Source organism: Amblyomma mixtum, chromosome 7 (assembly GCF_055824585.1).
Source record: "Amblyomma mixtum isolate Tamu chromosome 7, ASM5582458v1, whole genome shotgun sequence".
NCBI classification, from domain to species: domain Eukaryota; kingdom Metazoa; phylum Arthropoda; class Arachnida; order Ixodida; family Ixodidae; genus Amblyomma; species Amblyomma mixtum.
The window spans coordinates 61781863-61805274 of NC_143018.1; the positions used below are offsets into that span (position 1 = coordinate 61781863).

General features: G+C 47.8%; 1 protein-coding gene across 1 annotated transcript in view; it reads left to right on the forward strand.

The window, feature by feature from the left end:
* The window catches only part of LOC149336261 (solute carrier family 60 member 1-like), a 309160-nt gene extending 292955 nt beyond the window's left edge, over positions 1–16205 (forward strand). Inside the window, exons 9-11 of the mRNA XM_089552795.1 lie at positions 4571–4641; positions 6384–6501; positions 8422–16205. Of these exons, the coding sequence (XP_089408921.1) occupies positions 4571–4641; positions 6384–6501; positions 8422–8672 (440 nt within the window). The 3' untranslated portion in view covers positions 8673–16205. The remainder of the gene's footprint in view (positions 1–4570; positions 4642–6383; positions 6502–8421) is intronic.
* The last annotated feature ends 7207 nt before the right edge of the window (positions 16206–23412 follow it).

Sequence of the window (23412 nt, forward strand, 5' to 3'; positions counted from 1 at the left end):
AAGGGAAATAGGAAGGGACGAAAGGAGGAATGTACGAAAGAAGGAAAGGAAGTAGGAACGACATACGGAAGAAAAGAAGGAAGGGAAGAATCAATGAAGGCGAGTGGAAGGGAGGAACGAAAGAAGGAAGGAGTGGAGGGAGAGACCATAGGGGAAAGAAGGAAGGAGGGTGGAAAGGTAGAGTAAGGAAAGGCAGGTGAGAGAGATGAAGGGAGGAACAAAGAGAGGAAGGAAGAAAGGAAGGAAAGAACGAAGGAAGGGAGGCAGGAAGGAAAGAAGTGCGGATGAAGGAAGGAAGGAACGGACGAAGGAAAGAAGAGAGGGGCGGAGGAAGGAAGGAACGAAGTAGGGGATGAAGGAAGAAAGGTAAGATGGAAGGAAAAGACGAAGGAAAGAAGGGAGGGACGGAGAAAGGAAGGAGCGAAGTTGGGGATGAAGGAAGAAAGCTAAGATGAAAGGAACTTAGAGAGGAAGGAAAGGAGGGAGGGAGGGTCGAAGGAAAGAATTAAGGAAGGGAGGGAGTGACAAAGAAAGGAAGGAGGCACTGTTGTGTAGAGGTGCCCATGAGAGGCGCCATTGTGCTGTGCGATGTCTGTTCACGTTAAAGAACCCCAAATGGTCGAAATTATTCTAGAGCCGTCCACTACGGCACCTCTTTCTCCGTTTCTTCTTTCCCTTCCTTCACTGTGCGGTTAATGTCTCCGCCTACGAAGACTGGGGCAGTTATTGCGTCCTCTCCTTTCCACTTTTTCCTCAAAACCAATTAAGCCTAGACTTGAACCTTGCCTGGTGTGCTTCAGCTATTCTAAGACTGGGCGCTGGTATTCGAACCTTTACGAATGACACCGTTCGTTTCTCGGTGCAGTGACAACGCAACTTAGGAACTGCCGTCTCTGTGCAAGCGTGCGTGTTTTAGTCGTTCCCTACATGCAAGGTGTTCAATATTACTTAATATATATTTTTTTAATGCTACCTTCAGAAGGGCCTCTGTGAGGTTGTGTTATCAAGACAGGCGGGTACCTCGTTCAATCATATTGCAAATATTACTTAATCAATTACCTAATTTCTATCAACTTTCAACTGACATTTCCAACTATTCTTCACTGAATAAAATGAAATGCTTTCTGCGTCCGTTGTTAATTGACTGCTGAAAAAAAATAGCAGCAAGCTGAGCTGTCCGTATAGAAAAAATTCAGGGGGCACTTTGTTGACCTAAAGTGCGGTGAGGCGAAAGCCTTAAGCGCGTTGTTTCTGCTTGTGTCGGTGATGTGTGGCTAAGATGTTAAGCTTCGCCTCTAAGAGTGGAACGCGACAGCGTCTTGCAACGCTGCCATGGAGTCCACAGAACGTCATCGCCCATTCGGCTGTACGCCTTGCTCGTCGGTAAATTGGTTTTTGAGGAAAGGAAATGTATCTGTCTCGCATATCTCGGTGGACACCTGAACCTCGCCGTAACGGGAAGGGAGGAAGATGGGAGTGAACGAAGACACCGTATTCACCAGACGCGCCTTTGTTCATTCCAAGCCAGGCACTCCTTCGGATCGAGGACGAGGAATACGGCCCGTACTCTATGGGTACACGAGGTACATCACAGGGGGCGGTGTTATCACCGCTCCTTTTCAACATCGCCATGATGCACCTGCCCGGCCGACTGTCTCAGGTGGAGGGCATAAAACACGCACTCTACGCAGACGATATTACAATCTGGACCACCGAGGGGAGCCTTGGGGAGATGGAGGACCGCCTTCAGCAGGCCGCCTCCATAGTCGATGCATATGCTGCCGACTGTGGTCTCCAATGTGCTCCCGCCAAATCAGAGCTTCTACACGTCAGGACAAAGCACAAGGACAACACGTCTCTACACATATCTCTGTCGGGCGGTCCCATCAGAGAAGTGGCAGAGCTCCGGATCCTGGGTCTGTTCATCAATAACAAACTTAAGCCGGACTCTACTATAGCAAAACTCAAGAGCATAGGTGAACAGGTAGGGCGCATGATCCACCGTGTTTCCAACAAGCGGGGTGGTCTGCGGGGCAGGGACGCGCTACGGCTCGCCCATGCCTTCTTGACCAGCCGGATCCTCTACGCCGCGCCGTACCTACGCACCACCAAACAACAAGACGAGCGCAATGACGCCATCATCAGGAAGGCAACAAAGCGAGCATTGGACCTCCCGGTGGCTACCTCCAACGCCAAACTGAAGGCGTTGGGAGTGGTAAACTCCTATCAGGAGTTGCGGGAGGCCCACCTCGTGAACCAATTTACGCGGCTATCGCAGACGGTTCCTGGGCGCCGCCTGCTAAACCGCTTACACATCCAACACACATGCATACCAGAGGGGACGGAGAACACCCCGGTGCTGTGGCGCCACATGCTCTTGGTCGCTCCGCTCCCTCGTAACATGGACATGGCTTCACATGAAGGCAGACGACAAGCGCGGGTTCGCACGCTTGAGAGGCAGTGTGGATATAAAGAGGGCGTCTACTACGTGGACATCACAGGGCCGTCGCCCACGGGATTCTTCACGGCTGCCGTAGTCCACCGGGGAATGAATGTCGATGGCCTATCTTTTCGGGTCCCAAATTCAACGCGAGCGGAGGAAGTCGCAATAGCTCTCGCTGCCGCCGATCCAAAATCGAGAACAGTTATCACGGACTCTCGCCGGGCCTGTGAACATTATCTTGCAGGCGAAATATCCCCTCTTGCCTCCCAAATTCTAAGACGTGCTCCCGCCGACCCAACTCGCACAAAAGTGATCTGGGCTCCTGGCCTCCAGGGTCTACGAGGCAATGAGGCCGCTGATGCGGCCGCCCGAGCGCTCACACACCGGGCTCCTCATCCTAGCTCTCCTGGCTCAGAAGCTCATAAACCGCTTCTGCGGTTCCGCGAAATCCTAATTCATTATTGCGACAGCCACCGTCTCTACCCAGTACCTGCCAAGGGGCTGAGTAAGGCGGAGGAGCGAACTCTGCGGCGCCTGCAGACAGGAACTCTTCTCTGTCCTGCCATAGCAAAACACTTCGATCCGAACACAGATGGGCGCTGCCCGCACTGTGGAGAGATCTGCGATATCTTTCGCATGGTGTGGGCATGTACTCGGAATCCCCACCTTCCCCCTTCCCCCACCCCCACCCGAGAGGCATGGGAGACTGCCCTCCTCAACTGCTCCACGCTGGAGTCTCAAAGGGCTCTAATAAAGCGGGCGCGAGACGGGGCCTCGTCGTGCGGTGTCCCGGACTAAGGATACCGACCATGTAGCAGGGTTTCTTGACCCTTAAACTCTCTTTGCAAATTAAAGTTTATCACCACCACCACCACCATGGCGGAGTGGTAAGCGTGCTCGTCTCGTACTCCGGAGACCGGGGTTCGATTCCCGAGCTCGACCAGTTTCCTACTCGATTTTAATTATTTATCTGACCTGACAAGAGAGGTTAATTAGGCTAATTGGGTAATTGAGCAATTAACTCAACTCATTCCCGCTTACTTGGAGCATCACTATACGATCCCTGTAATTGGTTGCATTGTTACTAGCCAAAGTAACAAAGCCAATTGGGCCGCCGCGGTGGCTCAGTGGCTATGGTGCTCGGCTGCTGGCCCGAAAGACGCGGGTTCGATCCCGGCCGCGGCGGCTGAATTTCTTTGGAGGAGAAATTCGAGGCCCGTGTACTGTGCGATGTCAGTGCACGTTAAAGAACCCCAGGTGGTCGAAATTTCCGGAGCCCTCCACTACGGTGTCTCTCATAGCCTTAGTCGCTTTGGGACGTTAAACCCCATAAACCAAACCAAACCAAAGCCAATTGGCCCCGTTTGAAATTCGCGCGCTGTGACGTCAGGACCGTTTCGACCAATTGAAAAGCGTGACATTTCTGTCGACAACTTCTGCTTACAACGATGAGGCATTAAAGGCTTCCGCCTTAAAACTTTGAGATCACTGCGGCGACCCGCGATGGAGCTGTGCGAAAGCAATACGTCCACGTAGTAAACGGACGTCTGTCGACAACTTCTGCGTACAACGATGAGGCATTAAAGGCTTCCGCCTTAAAACTTTGAGATCACTGCGGCGACCCGCGATGGAGCTGTGCGAAAGCAATACGTCCGCGTAGTATAAGGACGTCCGCGGCTGTTTTGACGTCCATGTACTATATCGACGTCCATGGCTATTTTGACATCTAAGAGTATTTATTCGCATTCAATTCATTAACTAATTACATCTCATCAATGAAATTTTTTCCACGCCAACATTTTATCACACACTATCTGTCACAATCACACTTTCACACATTTATCTTAAGAGGACGAGGTAATCGTGCGGACAAAATTTGCGGACGCTTTTTGCTGACGCGACAGAACCACATAATGCTCTCGCATTAATAACAGCACTGCGGGGCTGTCGGAAGGTCATTTCTCCGGGCCAGGCCTCAGGTAGCTGTCCCTGCGTGTCCTCAAACAGCCTGCTGCGCAGCGACCGATGGCTTTCACCTCAGCCTCTACGAGATATACGGGATTGCTTTGGCCCTGCTTCTCGGCCCAGACATTTGCCTCCCTCTCTCTTCCTCTGCTTCCCTTGCAGCTCGAATAACAAGCACGCTAGTCTTCGGAGCAGCGCTGGGAGAGATGTCGATGCCTGTCATCTTGGGACACGTGAGTATATCGTCTTTGTCCTGTCCTCCGCTAACTGCCAGCCGGCCTACTCCAGCGGAGTATCTCATCTCATAGCTCCACCGGACTCTCTTTCGGCCAGTCTACTTCTTTTTGTTCTTATAGTCCTTTTATACTATTTACCCTAACCTACTACCAACTCTCTGTTCCGTGCGTTCAAAAATTTTATCGAAGCTCATTGCTTCCGCTTGATTTCAGCGTTAATATAATTAACTCAGGCGTTTTCAACAACCCAATCCACTTTCTGTCGTTCATAGTTAGGCCTACATTCTTCTCCACACTAGCACACGATTCCTGAAATAGTTTCCCATCGTTGTCATTTACGTATTACCCTCGTGTATAGTCTTTTTTATTATTAGTCTTTCAAAAACTCTCCTCTTAATGCCATTTATTACTGCTCTCCATTTATACCATTCTGCTCATGATGGCGCATTGAATGGTCGATACTAGTTATGGAAAATGTAGTTATGTGAAGTTTTATTTTCCCATTCCTTGGGCAACAAATGTCGCGTTAAACGCGCGTTAAACGCGTTAACGCTGTCACGTTAAAGGAATGTGCTGTATAGCGTTAACGCGATAGCATTAAAGACCCCGTTACGCAATAAACCCGGTGTCACGTGGTCGGCGTCAATGTTGTCGGCGCTGTGAGCGATAAATAGTGTGGCTCAGCCAGCCACCACCGGAGAATCAACCTAGGTGGGCAAGCTAGGTCACGTGACCATGTGGGATCTTCTCAACCTACCCACCAGATTGTGAGCAAACTAACCACCATGACAGGTGGCAGTTAAATCAATGGTTTATCGCGAGAGGTTACTAGGTAAGAGCAACTTGGGCTACACAAGACCCACCGGTGGCAGCAGCAGGACAGTGGCGCATTCCTTAACCGTGGCACTGTTGCGCTGGGAGTGGCCTGAGAACTCCCAGAGTCATATAACTGTAAAGTTGAGAATGGCCAATTCTGCATATACGGGCATTAACTCGTCTACGCTATCGCGTCAGCTATCGCGTCATATCCTTAAGGCGGAACTTAAAGGTGCACTGAAGAGGAATCTTAACTCGTCTTTTTGCCGCGGGAACTCGATCTGCACGTTCCGAGCATTCTTAGAAACTTCCATGTATTGCCCTGTGTGGCTTATTTTCCTAATTAAATCGAATTAACGTCCGGCTACCGCATTTTTTTTTTAATTCTGCCTCGTACGGTGGGCGGAGTCGACCAACACGTGGAGTGCCTTTCAGCCAGTCCCGCGGCGGCTTGCCGCTCTGCCATCGGCGGAGTAATACGTAGTAGTCCGTAGAAGCAAATAGTCCGCACGTATTTTTATTTCTGCGGGCTTATTTTGCGGCTATATTATCTGCGAATGAAGCTATTTATTCACGGAAACCTAAAAAACAAAATAAAGCGAAAGCAAAGCCTCCACGGAGCTGGCTGCAAGGCACTCCACGCGTTGGTCGACTCCGCCCACCGTACGAGGGAGAATTAAAAAAAAAGGCGGGAGCCGGACGTTAATCCGATTTAATTAGGGAAATCGGCCATACAGGGCAATAAGTTGCAGTTTCTAAGAATGCTAGGAACGTGTAGATCGAGTTCCCGCGGCAAAAAGACAAGTTCAGAATTCTCTTCAGTGCACCTTTAAGTGTACCCTCCAATTTGTTCATTTCATCTGCATCTCAACACCTGTTCCTCTATGTTCTCTCACTCCCTCTTTCTTGTGGTTCTACCGCAGGAGTTCCACCGCGTGGGACCGACTGCGTTCCCGGTTACCTGCATGGTGCTCTGCCTGCTATCGTGCGTCATCTACATCGGCCTCTGGGCCGTCGGACACCAGCTCACCGGAGGAAGGGGTACGACGCGCTTCACATCACACAAGCGGAGCAAAATTATCATTAAGGCCGAAATTTGAATAAGATTTGGTGTTCTGATATCGAATAAAACATCAGGACCATTTATTCTTTACATGGCCGTTAGCATCCCTATACGATATCAGTCTGCACAGCTACTCCACACCCACCACAGTCCTTCCTAGAAAAATTTGGTTTGGTTTGCGGGGTTTAACGTCCCAAAGCGACTGAGTCTATGAGGGGCGCTGTAGTGTAGGGCTCCGGATATTTCGACCACCTGGGGTTCTTTAACGTGCACTGGCATCGCACAGTACACGGGCCTCTAGAATTTCGCCTTCAGCAAAATGCGACCGCCGCTGCCGGAATTGAACCCGCGTCTTTCAGGTCAGCAGCCTGGGACAATAACCACTGAGCCACCACGGCGGCCCTAAGGAAAGTGATAAAATTCTAACCAAGAAGGGCGTCAGGCAGGCAGACATCCCTCCAGGACTACTTACCGCGTGTTTAAACCGGCTTTCAGAGAACCGGATCGGAAAGATTTGGGGATGAAAGTTGATGAAGGATACCTTTGTAATTCCTGATTTTCCGATAACGTTGCTCTGCTAAGTACCTCAGGGGACCTGTTTTAAATTATGATCAGTGACTTAGATTGGCGAAGCAGCTTGCAATAAAACAGCGCAAGGACACAGGACGAGAACGGAGAGAAGACACACACACGGCGCTGAACTTGCAACTGGGTTTATTGGAAAAACACGCTGCTTTTCAAGGCAGGGCTTTTCAGGCAGAACTGTCGGTCTGAAAATTAATGTGCAGAAATATAGAGTAGCGTTCAACAGTCTCGGAAGGGCACAGGTGTTTAGAATATATGCAGCGATGTATTGGAAGTTGTTGTAGATTCATCTGCTTAGGTAGGGCAAGTAGGAACTGCTGACCCTGAGCACGAAAGTTCAACAGTTAGGGGAATAAGAATGAGGTGGAGTGCATTTGTCAGGCAATCTTAGGTCATGAAACACAGTTTACCAGTAACCCTCAAGAAGAAAGTATATAACAGCTGTATCTTACTTCTTACTGGAGCTCACCTATGGGGCGGGAGATTGGAGGGCAAAGGAATGCGTTGAGGGAGAACAGCGCAGCGAGCTCGGGAAAGGAGAATGATAGGTGTAACGTTAAGAGACAGGAATAGAACGGAGTGGATCAGGCAAAAAAATGATAGTTAATGACATCCTAGTCGAAATCAGGAAGAAATGGGCAAGAGGAGGGCACGTAATACGAAGGCAAGATAATCAGTGGAGTGGGTTTCAAGCAAATACAAGCGTAGACGGGAGCGGCGGAAAGTCAGGTGGGCAGATGAGATTAGAATGTTCGTGGGGATTAGCTAGTTGCAGCTTACGAACCCTGCTGAAAATTTCTCTTCCATAATTCCGTACGTTTTCTTAAGAAATTTCATGGGGTCAGTATGGCGCTCATGTAGTCGGTATGGACTCTATAAAAGCTCATATGCGAACTTACGGGCTTCATATGACGTTATGTATACTATGGAAGTCGTATAGAAATTATATGGAATGAATATGACCCCATACAGAGACGGTATACATTTTTATATATTCTTCCCTATTTTATGGACTCCATATTTCCATAATTCCACACGAGAGGCTCATACGTAATGTTTCAGTAGGGCAGGACAAGGTTAACTGAACGAATGTGGGAGAGGCCTTTGTCCTTTAGTGGACGTAGCCAGGCTGATGATGTTGACTCTCTGAAGATTATTTCTTTTCCATAGCTTGTGTGTAGATTATCGAGAGGCTTCCGTGTTTGTGCGAAAGCACTACTTCACTAGCAAAGCTGAAAAACCCCGAGGTATGTGTGAAGACTCACCCTTTGACCTCTGATGGAGGAACCGTACCCATCGCTCTTCTCCTGCAGGCCTCTTCACGGCGTGGCTGCTCGGAGCCAAGCCTGAGTGCGGAGAGGACTCTGGCCTGATGACGCAGCACGTGCGCTACTACTCGCGCATGCGCAGTGACCTCTCCGACAACAGCGTCGACGAGCACGAGAGCGCGCTCACTGCCCCCGCCGCCGAGCCGCCGCTGCCCCAGCAGGCAGCGCCCCCAGCGGCCACCCAGTCGTCCCCTGTCGCCACGTCAGGCGTCTCGCTCAACCCGTTCCTGCAGTAGTAACGGCGACGCCTGCGTCTACTTAACGAGGCCACCAGGTGGCAGCTAGGTCCCGTCGACGGCAGCCACACGTTGCCTGCCTTCGATGGTACACGAAGAGTGGCACGAAGTTGTCCTCCGATGCTGGCGAAGAGCGGAGGTCTCGCCAGCATCTCGGAGGCCTGAGTGGTGAGGAAGCTGACTAGGCAATCGTAGCGGTATTGGCTATCTTCTGGTCCCACCGACGTCCGAACTGTGGTCGCTGAAACGGCACGGCGCCGCACAACGTGATACATGGCTATGGCAATCCTCCCCATTCTCTGCCTGTCAGTGACTCCGGCAGCTCGGCTAGGGTTAGGCAGCCAGAGGTCTCTGTTGTAGTTCATGCTGAAAAAGGTTTAAGCGACTTGTCAGGAGACGCGTGGAAGAATTTTTAATGCATAGGTACATTGTCCATGACTTCAGAGATAACGCTGGTGCTGGCAGGGTTGCAGATTCCTCTACTGCTTGCATATAAGGAGGATAAACTATACGGCGTTGTTCAGCGATTCCTCAGATCCCGTATAGCGTGGAATAGGACTTCAGCGGTATGAGCTTTTGATTCTTTGGCTTCAAGATATAAATGGATAACTATCGTGGCCCTATCACACAGTTTTGATGAACTGTTCATTCCTTTTACATTATAATCGCACCATTTATGTTTTCTTTTGATGTCTGGAGTGGTGCGCAGCTCTCTTTGTACTTTAAATATACAAGCATGTGTTGTGCTTGAGCCCTTTTGGGATTGTATTCGGTATGGCACAGGACCTTGCAAGCAAATTCGATGCCCACATACTCGTCCTAAACTTGGAGGTTAAAGCTCAGTAACTACAATAGCGTTTGTGCTAAATACCGATGGCTACACGGAATGAACATGATGCTGTCTGTAGATTTTCTCACATCCTGCAGGTTCAAGGTTATTCTTCATTGACAATCTTCAGGGTCGTTTCTTTTCTTTCTTGTGACATACCTTAGCGGTTTGGCGCATTCACAGATTTGAAGTGGAGACAAGACCTGCTAGGAAAATCTTCCGCGTCCGCTGATGTCACGTCTGGCTGTGATGGTTAAGTCGCGATCTAGAAAACTTTCTCATCGAATGGACCGAGGAAAACTGCCACATTTCTCGCGATCCTGCTCAGGATTTTGGCAGTGAATAGCTGGAAATAAACTATACAGTTCTGCGTGAGCTATACGGTTATGGGGTAGTGTTGCGATTAAGCATTCCAGCTGAACAAGACAACAAAATACTTTGTTAGGAACTCATAACATTTCGGCATATAAATTTGCTGTATCGACAGATGTTCTTACTGTAGCAGCCGCACGACAGAAATTGGTGTGGTATTAAGTCGTGGCACCAATAGTAAATTAAAAAATAATTGCTCAGAATGAACTTTCTCGCTGATCAATTCGAGCCTGTGTTAAACGTGGTACCAATGCTTTAGGATCCGAGGGACTTGGTGAACAGAACTCGGACACGCGCTTGGGTTGGCAATCATAAATGAAGGGGCGTCATTTAATTGATCGGACAATCATCATGTTGCTTTCCGCAAGTGACCTGCACAACGAAAGCTACAAATTTTGGATGGAATTTTCACTAACCGCTGCCGAAAAAGAAATCAGATGCTTCGTTGATGTGGCCTCGATATCACGCCGATGTTATTAGTGGACCCACACAATCAAATTCCAAGAATGTCCAAAGAAGCAATCATTTTGAGCCAAGCAAGACGAACTGTGCTGACACAAAAGGTGTTCTAACAAGATTTATAACACCTGCGCAGTTTATGTCCAAACCAACCAGTGTTTGTTGTCCGTTCATTGTATGGACTAATGTAAATGATGCTAATGATCGAGGAATTATTTCTTTCAGTGTGAGTTCTGCTCTTAAGTGCTTGTAGATATTCCGTGCATAATAAGGGCTTTCTGTACACGAGGAAATACTGCAACACTATCTAATCAGCATACATGAAGAAAAGTTAATCTCCAGCCTCACGATACGGGTCAGTGTATAGGCGGTGTACGACATCAATATTGAATGCTTATAGGCGCAGGATCTGTCTGCTACCTTGCTGCTCCCCATTGTGGAACACAGTTTGTTACCACTTACCCCGACGGCCGGTTCGCCAAATGCAGGAAGTACAGCCAGTGGCTGCAGCACCACCCAGCAGCAGAAAGGAGACACCTCCCATCGGTTCATATTAATAACATTAGAAACAGGCCCGCGCACTGGTGCTGTGGCGCAGTAGATTAACATTCTCTTCGCCTGGGGCAGGATAGCCAAACGGAACCCTCTTCCGGTTTCGGTTCTCTCTCTCTCTTAGATGCTGGGAAGGCTATTTGGAATCCAACGTAGAGCTCTCGCCATTTTCCCCCAAAATCGGTCACTTGGTGTGTACTTTTTTTTTGCTTCATTAAGCTCAAATTCAGCAGCTTCATACTTACATCTCCTATGTGTGTGTTACAGGCTTTAGGTACGCTCCCGAGGTGCTTATGAGCTTGCACCATCAACTAATAAACTCCACTATTAACAGAAAGGAATAAAAAGAGAGTAAACTGTCCTCTAGTGCACTCCCTTTTATAAAAAGGAATTAGCTAGAGAGCTAGAGAGCAGCTATACCCCCTTTTTTTACTCCCATATGGCTTATTCGTGTTTAGAGTCACATCTGAGGCCAGCTTGCTGTACTGGCTGCTGTTGGTGAATACACTCCCCGTCCGGTTCCATGTGGAAACTTCGCCATCTCTGACAAGGCAGAGAATTGTGAAACGTCGATGTTTCTACATCTCATGGAGAACTGCTGCCCGGCATTAAAGCGGGCACCAACGATGTCCCCAAAAGACGGCGCATATTCAATCAAAAGAAAGGTCTTTCAGCTACAAACATGTGGCATTTAGTGGGTAGTCGCGCTTGTAGAGAGGTATTTGTTTTTGATAATCCACTTTATCATGAAGAGCGAGGAGATGTTTGGTATGTCAGTTTTTCGGATACGGAAGCCCTGCTGCCTTCAGTGGGCTGAATAGCTTCAGGAGCAGAGGCCGTGCAAAACGGTCTATATTTGCCCGAAGATCGCTTCGCCGACGTTACCGTGACGGAATGCGTCATAACATTCCATTTTTGCAGGTCTTCATTCAGTGCAACCGGAATCTGCTAGGGTACAAAGGAAGACAACTCATATGAATTTTTCTTTGCTTTGTTTACGCACTTTCTATACCGAACCCCACGAATCCAGTAGTAACACTACGGGTCCTGAGATCGAACCGAAGCCTCGGGAATCAATCGCGTCCCGAAAGGCAACTGTCTTATATGGCAGTGCTTGAAATCACTTGCGATTTACTCGAATACTAAGCTCTGTTTCCTGCATGCTTTTATGCACTACAGTTGCTTTCAGTTTTAGAAGACATTGCCGGCGCCTGACGATGGACTATTTAGTAGTGCACGACTGTTGTCGCTACACTAGTTGACGCAGGGGACTACCGGCATTCTTTCCGTTCGTAAGCATTTTCGATAAGTTCGAACAAGCGTTAATATTAATCCACAAACTCAGTCGTCGCTGCCTGCTTCGTATCTTTGATTTCCTCAAGGCAACGCAAGAACACCTTACTGTTTTCAGCGCATACAAGCCCGTTATTTCAAGATATCTTTTACTTGAAAACCATTCTGGTACCGCTGATCTACGTCGCGGTTAGACTTTGGCTACAAAGTGGCAACCGAGTACGGGTTTTACAACGCTAACAGACTTCCACAAGTTTGGAGATGACATAGAAAGGAAACTTCTGCGTGTCGAAGCTGAAGTATTTAGGCTTACCTTGTGAGCTTTACGCATGTCTTTCAGCCTCAAAAACTCGCCGCCCACTTAAGCGCTGTTAGCAGGAGAATTTATGAACAGTACGCTATGCACCGCTAAATTGAACTGTCAAAGCTAACACTAAGCCTTTCAGTGCTAAAGGCGGAACACTGGTGTGCATTAAACAGACTTGAGATGGCAACACGAGTTGAGCGTAAGTTAATAGAATATTTGCATTTTAGTGTTGCAGGTATGCATACTTCGTCTAAAGCAGAACGTTATTTGCTCTAAGATCAAACAACTGGGGGCAGGGCGTCTAGTAACCGCAACGTATCACTCTGATCTTTTCCGCACTATAATCTTGAGACAAGTCACTTCGCTGGCTACGTCTCGAATATCGTTTGAGAGGCGCGAATAATGAGAGCGTTATTAATTGATACGTTTAGTTTGTGTGATAAGACAAAGCCTGTAAAGGGACTTGTGGATAACATAATGTAAATAACCAGAAGCTGCTTCAGAACAGTGTGAATCAGAAAAAACTATGTGGGCGTGCAGTGATGTCGTAACACGCCGCTGGGCCACTCATGATGCACAGTTTCATGACGTCATGCTCGGCGTTATGAGTTAAACCACTATGTAACGCGAAATACGAATTCCTTCTATCGCGGATTTCCAAGATGCTTCCCTCAGTGCAACGAACTAAGAACTGATTCCGCCAATCCCCATTGTTGGACTGCACTGAAGTTCTAAAACGGTCTGGAGTCAGTTTATGGTCTTTTAATTTTATTTGAGCACAATTCAGCGTAAAATTTTTCCTCTCGTCTGCCTCGGCGTTGTACAACTTGAGCTAGAGTTGTCCTCCGAGCTCGTCAATTTGTTTGCGTCTTGTCATTTTTGTCATTCTCAGTCGAAAAAAAAAAACGACAGAGCCCTGTCAGATTTTCGACGAAATGTTTTGTCGTAAAGACAGATTCTTCCGCTGTTCTTGAGTACTTTTCTGCAGTTCTGTAGTACTTCTCTGTAGTAACTATCCAAACTTTTGTTGTTAGAACAAAAAAATTTCTGTTCTGATTCCAAGATCACGAACTAAAACGCTACAGAAAATCTGTTGGGAAGAAAGGAATTATTCTATTGTGTTCCTCGGTTGTGATTGGCTCAATCTCGGAGATAGAAAGGACGTGGTCTCACTGGAGTCGATCACAAATGATGACAAAAAGGAAACAGGAATAAAACAGAAATGGAATCGTTGTATTACAACCAGTCCATATTTTCTGCCTTGTCGCGTCCGAATTCTTCAGCAAAAAAGAAGAGGGGCTATTCTTACTGCCGGATGCCGGAGGTGTTGCTTGCAAGCGCTCGTGCTAAGTGTGTTCGCGGTGAGTTGAGGAGACAACCAAGCTTTTCTGAACGCTGCGCAACGTGCAGCATCGAAAATCAGCAGAAAAAAAAAAGCCATGCAATTTAACGCTAGTCACGTAGTTCCATATATATACACACTGTAAAGACGCAAGCTAAGAATATGCCAACGTTGAGCTCTTCGCCTTGAAACCGACGTCTTTCAACTTTGCAGCGCTGTTTTATACATGCTGACTTTTTTTCCCATGTTGTAAGTGTATCCATATATCTCATGTGCAAAGGGAAAAACAAATATATTGTTGTCTTTAGCTCGTTGTGAATGTTGTCAATGTCTGTGTATGCCCGTGGTCTTCATTATATAATATATACGCTATTAATATAACCCACAAGATCTATCCTCGCATGTTACCACGTGTCTTTACGCCTTCGAAAAAAAATCTCTAGGCTTTTAAATATCTGTGTGTGATGATTGCTGACACTGTTGACGAAAGAAAGATGATATCTTCCTGTAAATCTTTTATGACGTGATGTTAATTATGTGTTCTTTCTGCGGAATTTTCTTCTGCAGAGAAATACTGGACATGTGTCTGGTAAGGGTTTAAGTTATCGTCTCTTCGCTGCCGGTGAAGAGTTGGCAGCTATGTTTTCGTTCGAACAGGATGCACTTTATGCAGTCGTTTGAGATAACGTTGATTTTTCAAAATGATGTGTTTAATTTTTATTCAGAAATAATATCCTGATGAATCATTACCAAACTCCCGGAAGCAACATTCAACTGTGCTTTGTCCCGTGTGAGTCACAGAAAAATAAAATTAAAAGAAGAAACTTAGACGGTACAATAGGGTAGCAGCTGGCATATACGTTCCCGGTTCTTCCATTATCAGTACATGAGTACCGATATAATCACGACGTGAGTAATGATATAATTACGACATGAAGCCGTGGCGTTCTCGTGAGAAAGAACGAGAATTATCGCCATGAAATTGTAACAGGTTAAGCTGTCGTCCCCAAAAAGAAATAAAAAGAAATTCAACGGTATCAGAGCTCAACTTAACCATAACTATCGCTTCGCTGAGGCTGCCAATGTTGGTCTCCCGAACTTTAATGCAAGGCATCGCACTGCCTTCGACTGTATGCCAAATGAAAAACCGCCATTTTATTTAACCACTGGCGGTCGTCATTTAAACGTGACCCAATTGCCTGAATGACATGGTTTGCAAAACAGTTCCTTTGTTTTCTTTCTGCGGTTGTGTCAGGGTTGAATGCTCGAGTTCCCACATGACATGTACTTTCATTTAAGCTATGTGTGATAACTCGTGACTCGACGAAAACGCTTTTGAAACAAGTTTGTCGTTGTTATCCTCGCAGTCTGAAGTGACAGCGTGGCTCGCTTATTGTGGCATTATCTAAACAAACAAACAAACAAACAAACAAAGAACACTAAAGCTAAAATGACGAGCAGAGATTTTCACAGTACAAGGCTCAATCACCGGAGACAATCGGTTCGACTGAAACCGCGCAATCAAGAGCTGAGGTCAACCAGCAGCGACACAACCAAATGTCAGTGACTTCAGCAAAGCAACAATCGCCTGTGGTTTGTCTAGACCTGTCTGTGTAGACTGTTGAGCCGCGTTGTCACTGTCGGAGGTGTTCAGTGATTCTGTTCTAGTTGTGGGTTCTTCGCAGGTCGACAATCCTGTATCACTCCGCCGTTAAAACGCTCACCAAAAAAGGAAAAAGCTTACTGCATGTTAGACCAGTACATATATTGCGGACGAAAATCATGGGCTTTTAATAGTGGTGTCTTCAGCGTAGATAATCAAGCATGCGACTGTATTCGTATTTCGAAAGTGAGCCAAGAGTGGTGAAAAAACGAATCTTGGTGAAGCCCGTGTCCACTTCGCCCTGAAGGTGTGCTTGGCAAGTGATGGTTGTCGGCCAGATTGTCGGCCACAACCGAGGGTGACCCGAGAAATTCCCGTTATGAGGTCTGAAACACGTGCGGGTTTGTGTGTATGCGTGTACTTGTAACCTACATGCCGAAACATATTTACCATGCAGTTGACTCTCTTTAAAATGATGCAATAAACAAAAATATTTCCTGCTGTCTAAGCAAATTTCGCCTCCAGTATTTCACTCTTTACTTATCCACCTGGTTCGCGAGGCTGCAAATGTAGGCGCACATAACCGGTGGTTAGAAACATACAGTGCGGGCGATTTCATTTCATACACAGTTTTTTCAAACAAGTTTCAGTGTATCATCTGCTCCGCTGGACGAAATTTCCCGCACATATGCCCCTTAGAAGTAAACACATCCTTCGCCTTAGTGCACCCTCTCTCACGATTCACATCGACAATCCGCACATATGCCCCTTAGAAGTAAACACATCCTCCGCCTTAGTGCACCCTCTCTCACGATTCACCTTGACAACGTGACCATAGATGGCGTTCTCTTCTGCGTGCTGCGACGCCTCAACATGTCAGCTTCACCAATCTCGGCTGAAGATTCACGAGTCTCGCGGGTTGCTGCACGTTTCGCTGCCTAATTTGGATGGAATCAGCCTGCACAGTGTGGGAGGTTCTCACCCTTTCCTTTCCTTGTCCCAGTGGGCCTTTGTCTTCTTCATATACCTGCGGTTCACTGCATTTTTCAGCGCCTCCTTCGTAAGAAGAGATACACTGGCATTCTCTTGGACGTCCATGAGACGTCCAAGAGAATGCTAGTGCCTATTGGGCTAAGGTATGCTCACAGCCATTTACACACGCAACCTCCGCCCTCAGAACGGAATCCTGGAGACCTAATGGAACGTATGCAGGATAAAATAAGTCACATACGTGCTTTTTAGTTTTCGAATTTAAACATAGCTTACACGTTGGCCGGCACGTCAAAGATGAACAAATGAATGCAAAGAGAAACATAGTCCTGCCCTTTCCCCGCCACTGTTTTTAGAGCTTAGGTATTCTCGTTGAGATGCATTTGGATGACCAGCGAGCCCTGGCCGAGCGGACAACCCACCTCCCAGACAGAAAGGGAAGACGCAGACTTAATCTAACTGGTACGTAGAGTTGTAGCTGACTTAATGAACGAAAAGGGCGTCCACTTAAGAACGTGGTGGTGGTGTGGACCGCAGGGAAATAACCTTCTAAGCTGTTTTTCAACTTTCTGACATTTTAACGGTCCTGTAAATCACCCTCTACTGGTGGACCTAAAATGCCTCTGCTGCGTGTTCTTGCTAGGTGCATGAAAAACGTTCGATCCACAGTAACCAGGAGGAGAATGCGAGATCAACTATACCGACCGGGGTCCAGCGTCACTTTCTTGCGCACACACCCTCCTGTCCAACGCACGAAGCCCAAAGCGGAATTTTCTTTGTATTGCCGCACCATAGCCGCCCCGCCCGCTCTTTGCGCGCTGCCCAGTCACCACTGCGGTCTTCCGTGTGTTCCCTCACCGACGGCGCGCTTACAGTGCTCTTGACCTGCTTCGTCCGAGATGGCGCCAAGTCACGGGAAGTGCGAAGAATAGCTCGTTCAGATGGGGGAGGGGAAGGGGGGGGGGGGGGGGGGGGGGCGTGATCTGAGTGTGGGTGCAGAGAGGAGTGCCTGCAGTGGTGCACTTACTGGCTGTAGCCCTCGCAAGGGCACAGTCGAAACCAAGGCCACCTACGCTTTCTCCGCGCGTGTCTATCTTTTGAAATGAAAGGTACGGGGACATCCCCCGGGCAAGTAGCGTCGGCGTCTCACTGTGTCGTAACCGAAAGCTCCAGCGCTCACCAGGTGGCCAAAGAGCTAGTTGTCCATGTAGGTCTCACCCATAAGGAATAGGATAGTGGACGCTTTCGAGAATGTCGCGCCACCTGTGGTTACATGAGTGCACTTTGATAGTGAGCCTACTAAGGGGGTGGACAGCGCTCTTAATTTTGTGTTTGTTTTTGCTGTGAGCGCAGGTGTGCAGCGTATGCGGGTTGTTTACCTTTACTTTTATAACGATGTTTGCGTTGGGAACCGTCTTCGACGCAAACGTCCTCGGCGCTTGCGTGAAAAGATAAAAGGTTAAAATAAAAGAATCTGATAAACAATGTTGGCAGTGTTTGCTTCGAGACTGGTTGGCTCATGGCTTAAGGCGGAATTTCAGCGCAGCGCACAGAATAGGACAAGCTCTTTATTCGGAAATAACGCAAGTATACATATACACATTGTTCAAATCTTACGTCTGACACGAAAAAGACAGACACAAGAAATCGCTACATGTGCTGTCAGGAAAAGCATACCTCAGACGTACCGGCGTGTCGCTGATTGGTACAGCTTGTATCACATGAGATATCGTTGGTCTCGTCTAGTAATTTGAGCTGTCCTGTATTTCGCGCTGAAAACTGTCCTGAATCCGAGAAGAGATTAAGAACTGTGTCTGTACTGGGATGCAGTGTGATATATACTATTAGCTCGTTTCATTATCTTCACTAAGTTCAGACGTCATCGGTCCGTAGCTCTTGTTCGTTTAACTAGTAAATGCGTTACATGCACGTAATATCCTGAGAATGAGAATAACCATTTGAACACACTTATTGCTGCTGCCACCCAGCCCAATTACTACTGGCACTTCTCTTGAATAGAGGGCGCGAAGGGCGGAATTTTCGCCTACTGGTAAGTTTTGCGTGAGTGAGGTCACCTTACACGCCACCTATGCTGCCTATGCTTAATGCTTATGATGGCCAAGCTTATGGAAAACCTTCAAGTTATTATTAAGGAATACCTTCCTTCCTTCCTTCCTTCCTTCCTTCCTTCCTTCCTTCCTTCCTTCCTTCCTTCCTTCCTTCCTTCCTTTCTTTCTTTCTTTCTTTCTTTCTTTCCTTCTTTCTTTCTTTCTTTCTTTCTTTCTTTCTTTCCTTCTTTCTTTCTTTCTTTCTTTCTTCCTTTTTTTCTTTCTCATCTCTATAACAGAGTCACTTGTCTCCGGATCACGCGAACTGATAATTGAATCGATCGCCGCCTTACACTGGTGCGTATACTAAGAGAAGAAAAAAAGGCCCCTTCAAGGCCTCGCCTCCACTGCGGGCCCCTGATTAGCCCCGGCGCGGTAGCCAATGTCCCCGACACGTGTAGTCACGGCTTTCGAAGACCTTCAACAGGAGCAGTGTGATTTACCGCGCCGGCCGGCACTGCACACGGAGTCCGCGCTTCGACCCCCCTCCCCCCCCCCTCCCTCCTTCCTCCCCGTCTAGACCGATTACTTTCGCTTGCACAATGCTTCGAATACATGTATTCGAATACTTTCGAATACATGCACAATGCTTCGAGGCTCACTACGCGCGGCATTAGTGTGGCACGAAAATTGCAGAGTAAGAAAATTTTCCCTCCCTAATCATGTCAAAGTAATACTTGCTACTCCTACGATGTCTGGCCGCGAAATGTGTGCACCCCTGTCTACATATCCTGCAGCGCTGGTGTAACGGCACTTGTTTCAGATCGTGACTGTTGCACAGTTTGAGTTGCATCTTGAATGTACGCAAATAACACATGTAGTAGACAGTCGCGCTCTTACCGACTGGAGCATTCTTACGCTGCAGCGTTTAGCGGTATGAGGTTTGCGTCACCTGTATACCGCTAACTTAATTGAACCGGCATTTTTATGCCAGCTTATCTGCGAAACCAAAGCAAAGTTCTAACGAAGGTGTGAGTGCGTATCGAAAGCTGTAGAGCCGTTAACGGGAGGCTTAACTGTCGTGCTGTGCATAGCGGAGCAGGAGGGAAAGCCGTAATTTGCCGATTACAGCTCAGCCGTATAACTGCCCATAACTGTCCTTCGCCTCGAGTTCCTTCGCAAAGTGGGCTCACGCAGTTACTTTGCAGTGTGGAGCTGTGTGAGTGGTCTCATGTCACTTAGTCCTAACTAGCGGTTGAATAAAAGCATGTTATTCGCTTATTACGGTACCGCTCCTAGGCTTAACGCGTTTATTCTAACTGTCACTCCCCGGACTTAGTCTTCAACTATGGCAAATTTAGTATTCTTGACCTGCGTGCCGGGCTGTGGTAACCGCGCCAACATAAAACCGCAATTCGTCGAACGAAGCTCTCCTATAGATAAAAAGATCAAGCATTTTTCTTACTCCAGCGATACAGGCCTCAACTACAGCAAAATTACGTTTGATGGTTCAGGCGTTGTCTTGAGATGTAGCGTGCTACTTGAAACCGGAACTTGTGCATGTGTTAACTTGTTTTCTCCATGTCGGGACAGTAATCCTGACGTGGCATATCGCTTATAAGGGCGTGTGATTATTACGAATATTCGAAAAGTTGATACACTATAATCGTATGTAAGTGCATCTTAAATTCACAGACTGCACTCAAGTTCACATTTGCTCCTAAGAACATAGAGCTGCAGGGTGTCTTCCAGTAAAAGTGGAAACGTGACGCTTTCCTAGCTAACACGTGAAGCTACCGTTAGCGAGGTGAAATTACGGACTTGCTGCTTCTAACAACCAGCTGTTCCGTAAAGCAACGAAAAGGCAACATTTTTTAGGCTAAAGTATAAAATTCCTTTTTATAGTAGGATACAACTTTAAAAAACAGCAGTTGCTAACATATACGAATCAAAATTCTGGAGCTCATAATTTTTTTCTTGTGCTAAGCTTCTTGTTTACGTAACAATAAATGCTTCAGCGGTGCACTACTTTCTCTTCGTGGAGGAATTCTGTGCGAGGAGGCTGAATGTGGGCGGAGCTTCATTGCAGACTTAGTTGTATCCGACTATAGTTATCCTGCACAGATTAAAGGGGTGGAGACACCAAATTTTGAAGCTATAAAAAGCCTGCTATGGGATTCCTATGTATGCAAGGGCACTCACAGCCAGGTGTTGGACGCAACAAACGTTTCAAAAATATTTTAATTCGGTTCCAAAGATTACCTAAATGCTCACTCTCACGATCTAGACCCCATCGCTAGCGCCATCAACGCTGACGTCACAAGGGGGTAAACAAATTAAAGTTTTAGTGACGTCATACCAAAATACAGTGACGTATGATGAGCGGGGCACAGCCGCGTGAGCGCAGTCGACGCACCAGCGAGCCGCATTTGCTGCTAACCGCCACTCGCTCGGTTTGCGGCGCGCCGTTGCGAACAGCGTCGCAGCGTCCGATTGCAGCTCGTCGCCTGCGTCCGGCCTGCTAGATGTCAACGGCGAGCCGCTCGCGACAAACGCAACGACGGGAAGCGGCAACCAATGCGAGCCCGGAGAGCGGCAGCGTCATGATGAAATAAGGCGCACTCCTTGGAGCCGGGCGGCCTGCGCCAGTCTTCGTGCCGACCACCGGCATCCGAAGAACTCGACAGTATTGTTTGTTCACGTTCATAGCAAACCCTGGGATATATGAATATCAAAAATGCATCGTTTCTGACGATCGTTGGCAAATACCGAGTTCCTGATAGAAGTGATGACTGCGATGCAAGCAAATTTCATCCCATATCGGTTTTGTGCTGCTGCTACCTGGTGCGGTTCGCCTGCCGTCTGCTAGCTCTGTTGCTGAAGACGTCGTGGAAATCGAACATATCTTTTATTGTGGGACGAGTTCACAGTAAAGGGGTGCCGAGCGGAGCACGTTTCTGAGCGCTGGCCAGTCCCGAAGCGCCCTCAGCTGCGGAGTCGGTCGTGAAACCATGCAGCTCAGGCCTAGCGACGACTAGGGCAGTCTGGGACCAGCGCGCAGGTCGTCGCCCGGCGTTGCCGCAGGCAGTGTCGTTGCCGAAAGATCCACTTTCAGTACAGTCATGCTGTCGTATCTCGAATCTAGGAAGCATCCTTACTTGTAGCATGGCTGTTTTGTGCGGACGTGAAGTACGCCGTGCCTGCCAGTCGGTCGGCCAGCCTGGATACCGTCTGCCGACGTCATAAAAGCGAGCTAAGGAGTGTTATTGACGTAAATAATAAACCATGGTACAAGAAATGTGAAAAAAGTGTCATTTTTGAGGATCGCTGACCAATACTGAGCTGCTGGTAGAGGTAACAACGGTGATATGAGCAATTTTCTTGCCAGAACCGCCTCGCAGCTGCCGCTGGCCCGACGTTGGGGTCCGGCTCGCCTGGCGCCCGCTAGCTCCGCTGCCGAAAGCGTCGAGGAGATTGACCATACTATTATTTTATTGTGAGATGATGCTGTTGACACTAAAGCTATTTGTGAAAAGTATTCCTTTTATTATAGCGCAGGCGACTACCGAAGCGCCGGCCGCTTGCGAAACAGGCTATAGGCCTAGCGACGACCACGGCAGCCAGCCAGGCAGCAGCAGAGCTCGTCGCCCGGAGCGCCCGCGAGCGGTGCCGTTGCCGAAAGCTCCCAACATAAGCAGGCATGCTTTGTCGCTGCTCGAGTATAGCTGGCAGTTCTGATAATAAGGCGATTTTGTCTTTTCTTGTGATATTTGTACACCAACCCAAGCAGCGCTCAGGTACTGCTGCACGGCGGCGAAGTGTGACACCGGTTGTGGGCGCAGCGCAGTGATGCTTACTGGCATTTTCCAAAGTGCTTCGCATCCTCACGCGAACCCGCGAAGGCGATATTAGCGTGCGATAAAAAAAAAAGTTGATGTCCTCACTCATTGGATTCAGATCCGTCAGAATCCGAGCTGCTGGTACTAGACATGCTGTTGTTTTTTTTCATGCGCTGGTCAGCACGTGTGTGAGAAAGCAGACGATGCAGCAGTAGGTGCGTCACAACTTTTGTGGACCCACGTGACCAAGCGAAGTAGTTGATCTTCCCCCTCTGTGACGTCACTGTCCAACTCGGCGTTCCGAAACCGAAACCGAAAATCGTTCACCTAAAAATGCGATAATAAATTATTCACTGTGAATATATGAATCTCTGAGTGTGTATCATGCTTCCTGGAGCCAAAAGAAACGTTTGAAACTAAGAACGCCCGAACCACAAATTTGGTGTCTCCACCCCTTTAACGCCAGAAATTCCAAGTGTACTTTAGGCGGCGGTACGATGCAACCTCGGCGTGCGTATGCGTGGTGATCAGCGGAGTAGTGCACTGATTTGCAAAACTCCACACCAAGCACTTGAGGTCGCAGCTAGAACAGTTGATGGTTATCAAGTTTAGAAAACTCGTCGCTCAGCGTGTATTTGCGGCAACGTAAAAAGGTCTTCCGCACTCGTGGTCAACGCGAGATGCGTGAAGACTGAATTCACGAGATATACTACAGTCATGAACAAAAGTTTCGAAGGAAGGGGAACAAAATGTCTACTCGCAACCCTCATAGCTTATTCTTGTTCTAGCGGATGGAACATGTGTGTCCCATTATACTTACAGACTTTCTGGTAGACTGATTTGTCTGACGGTAATATATTTGTTTCCGCGTACTCGCATCCCATAAACTTTTGTCAATGATTGCACGAATCTTTTTGTAAATCCCGACTGTTCTGGTACTGCCTTAAGCTCATGTCAACAAGTGGTGTTGGGCTTCCTGCTGTTAACCCGTACAGAAAATGCAAAAGGCAGATAGGATGGAATCTTTGTATGTTGATTCAAGAGTCAGTGCCCTGCTGTTTGAAGCAATATTAGTGTGTCTTAGAAAGCGAAGCTAGAAAAAAAAA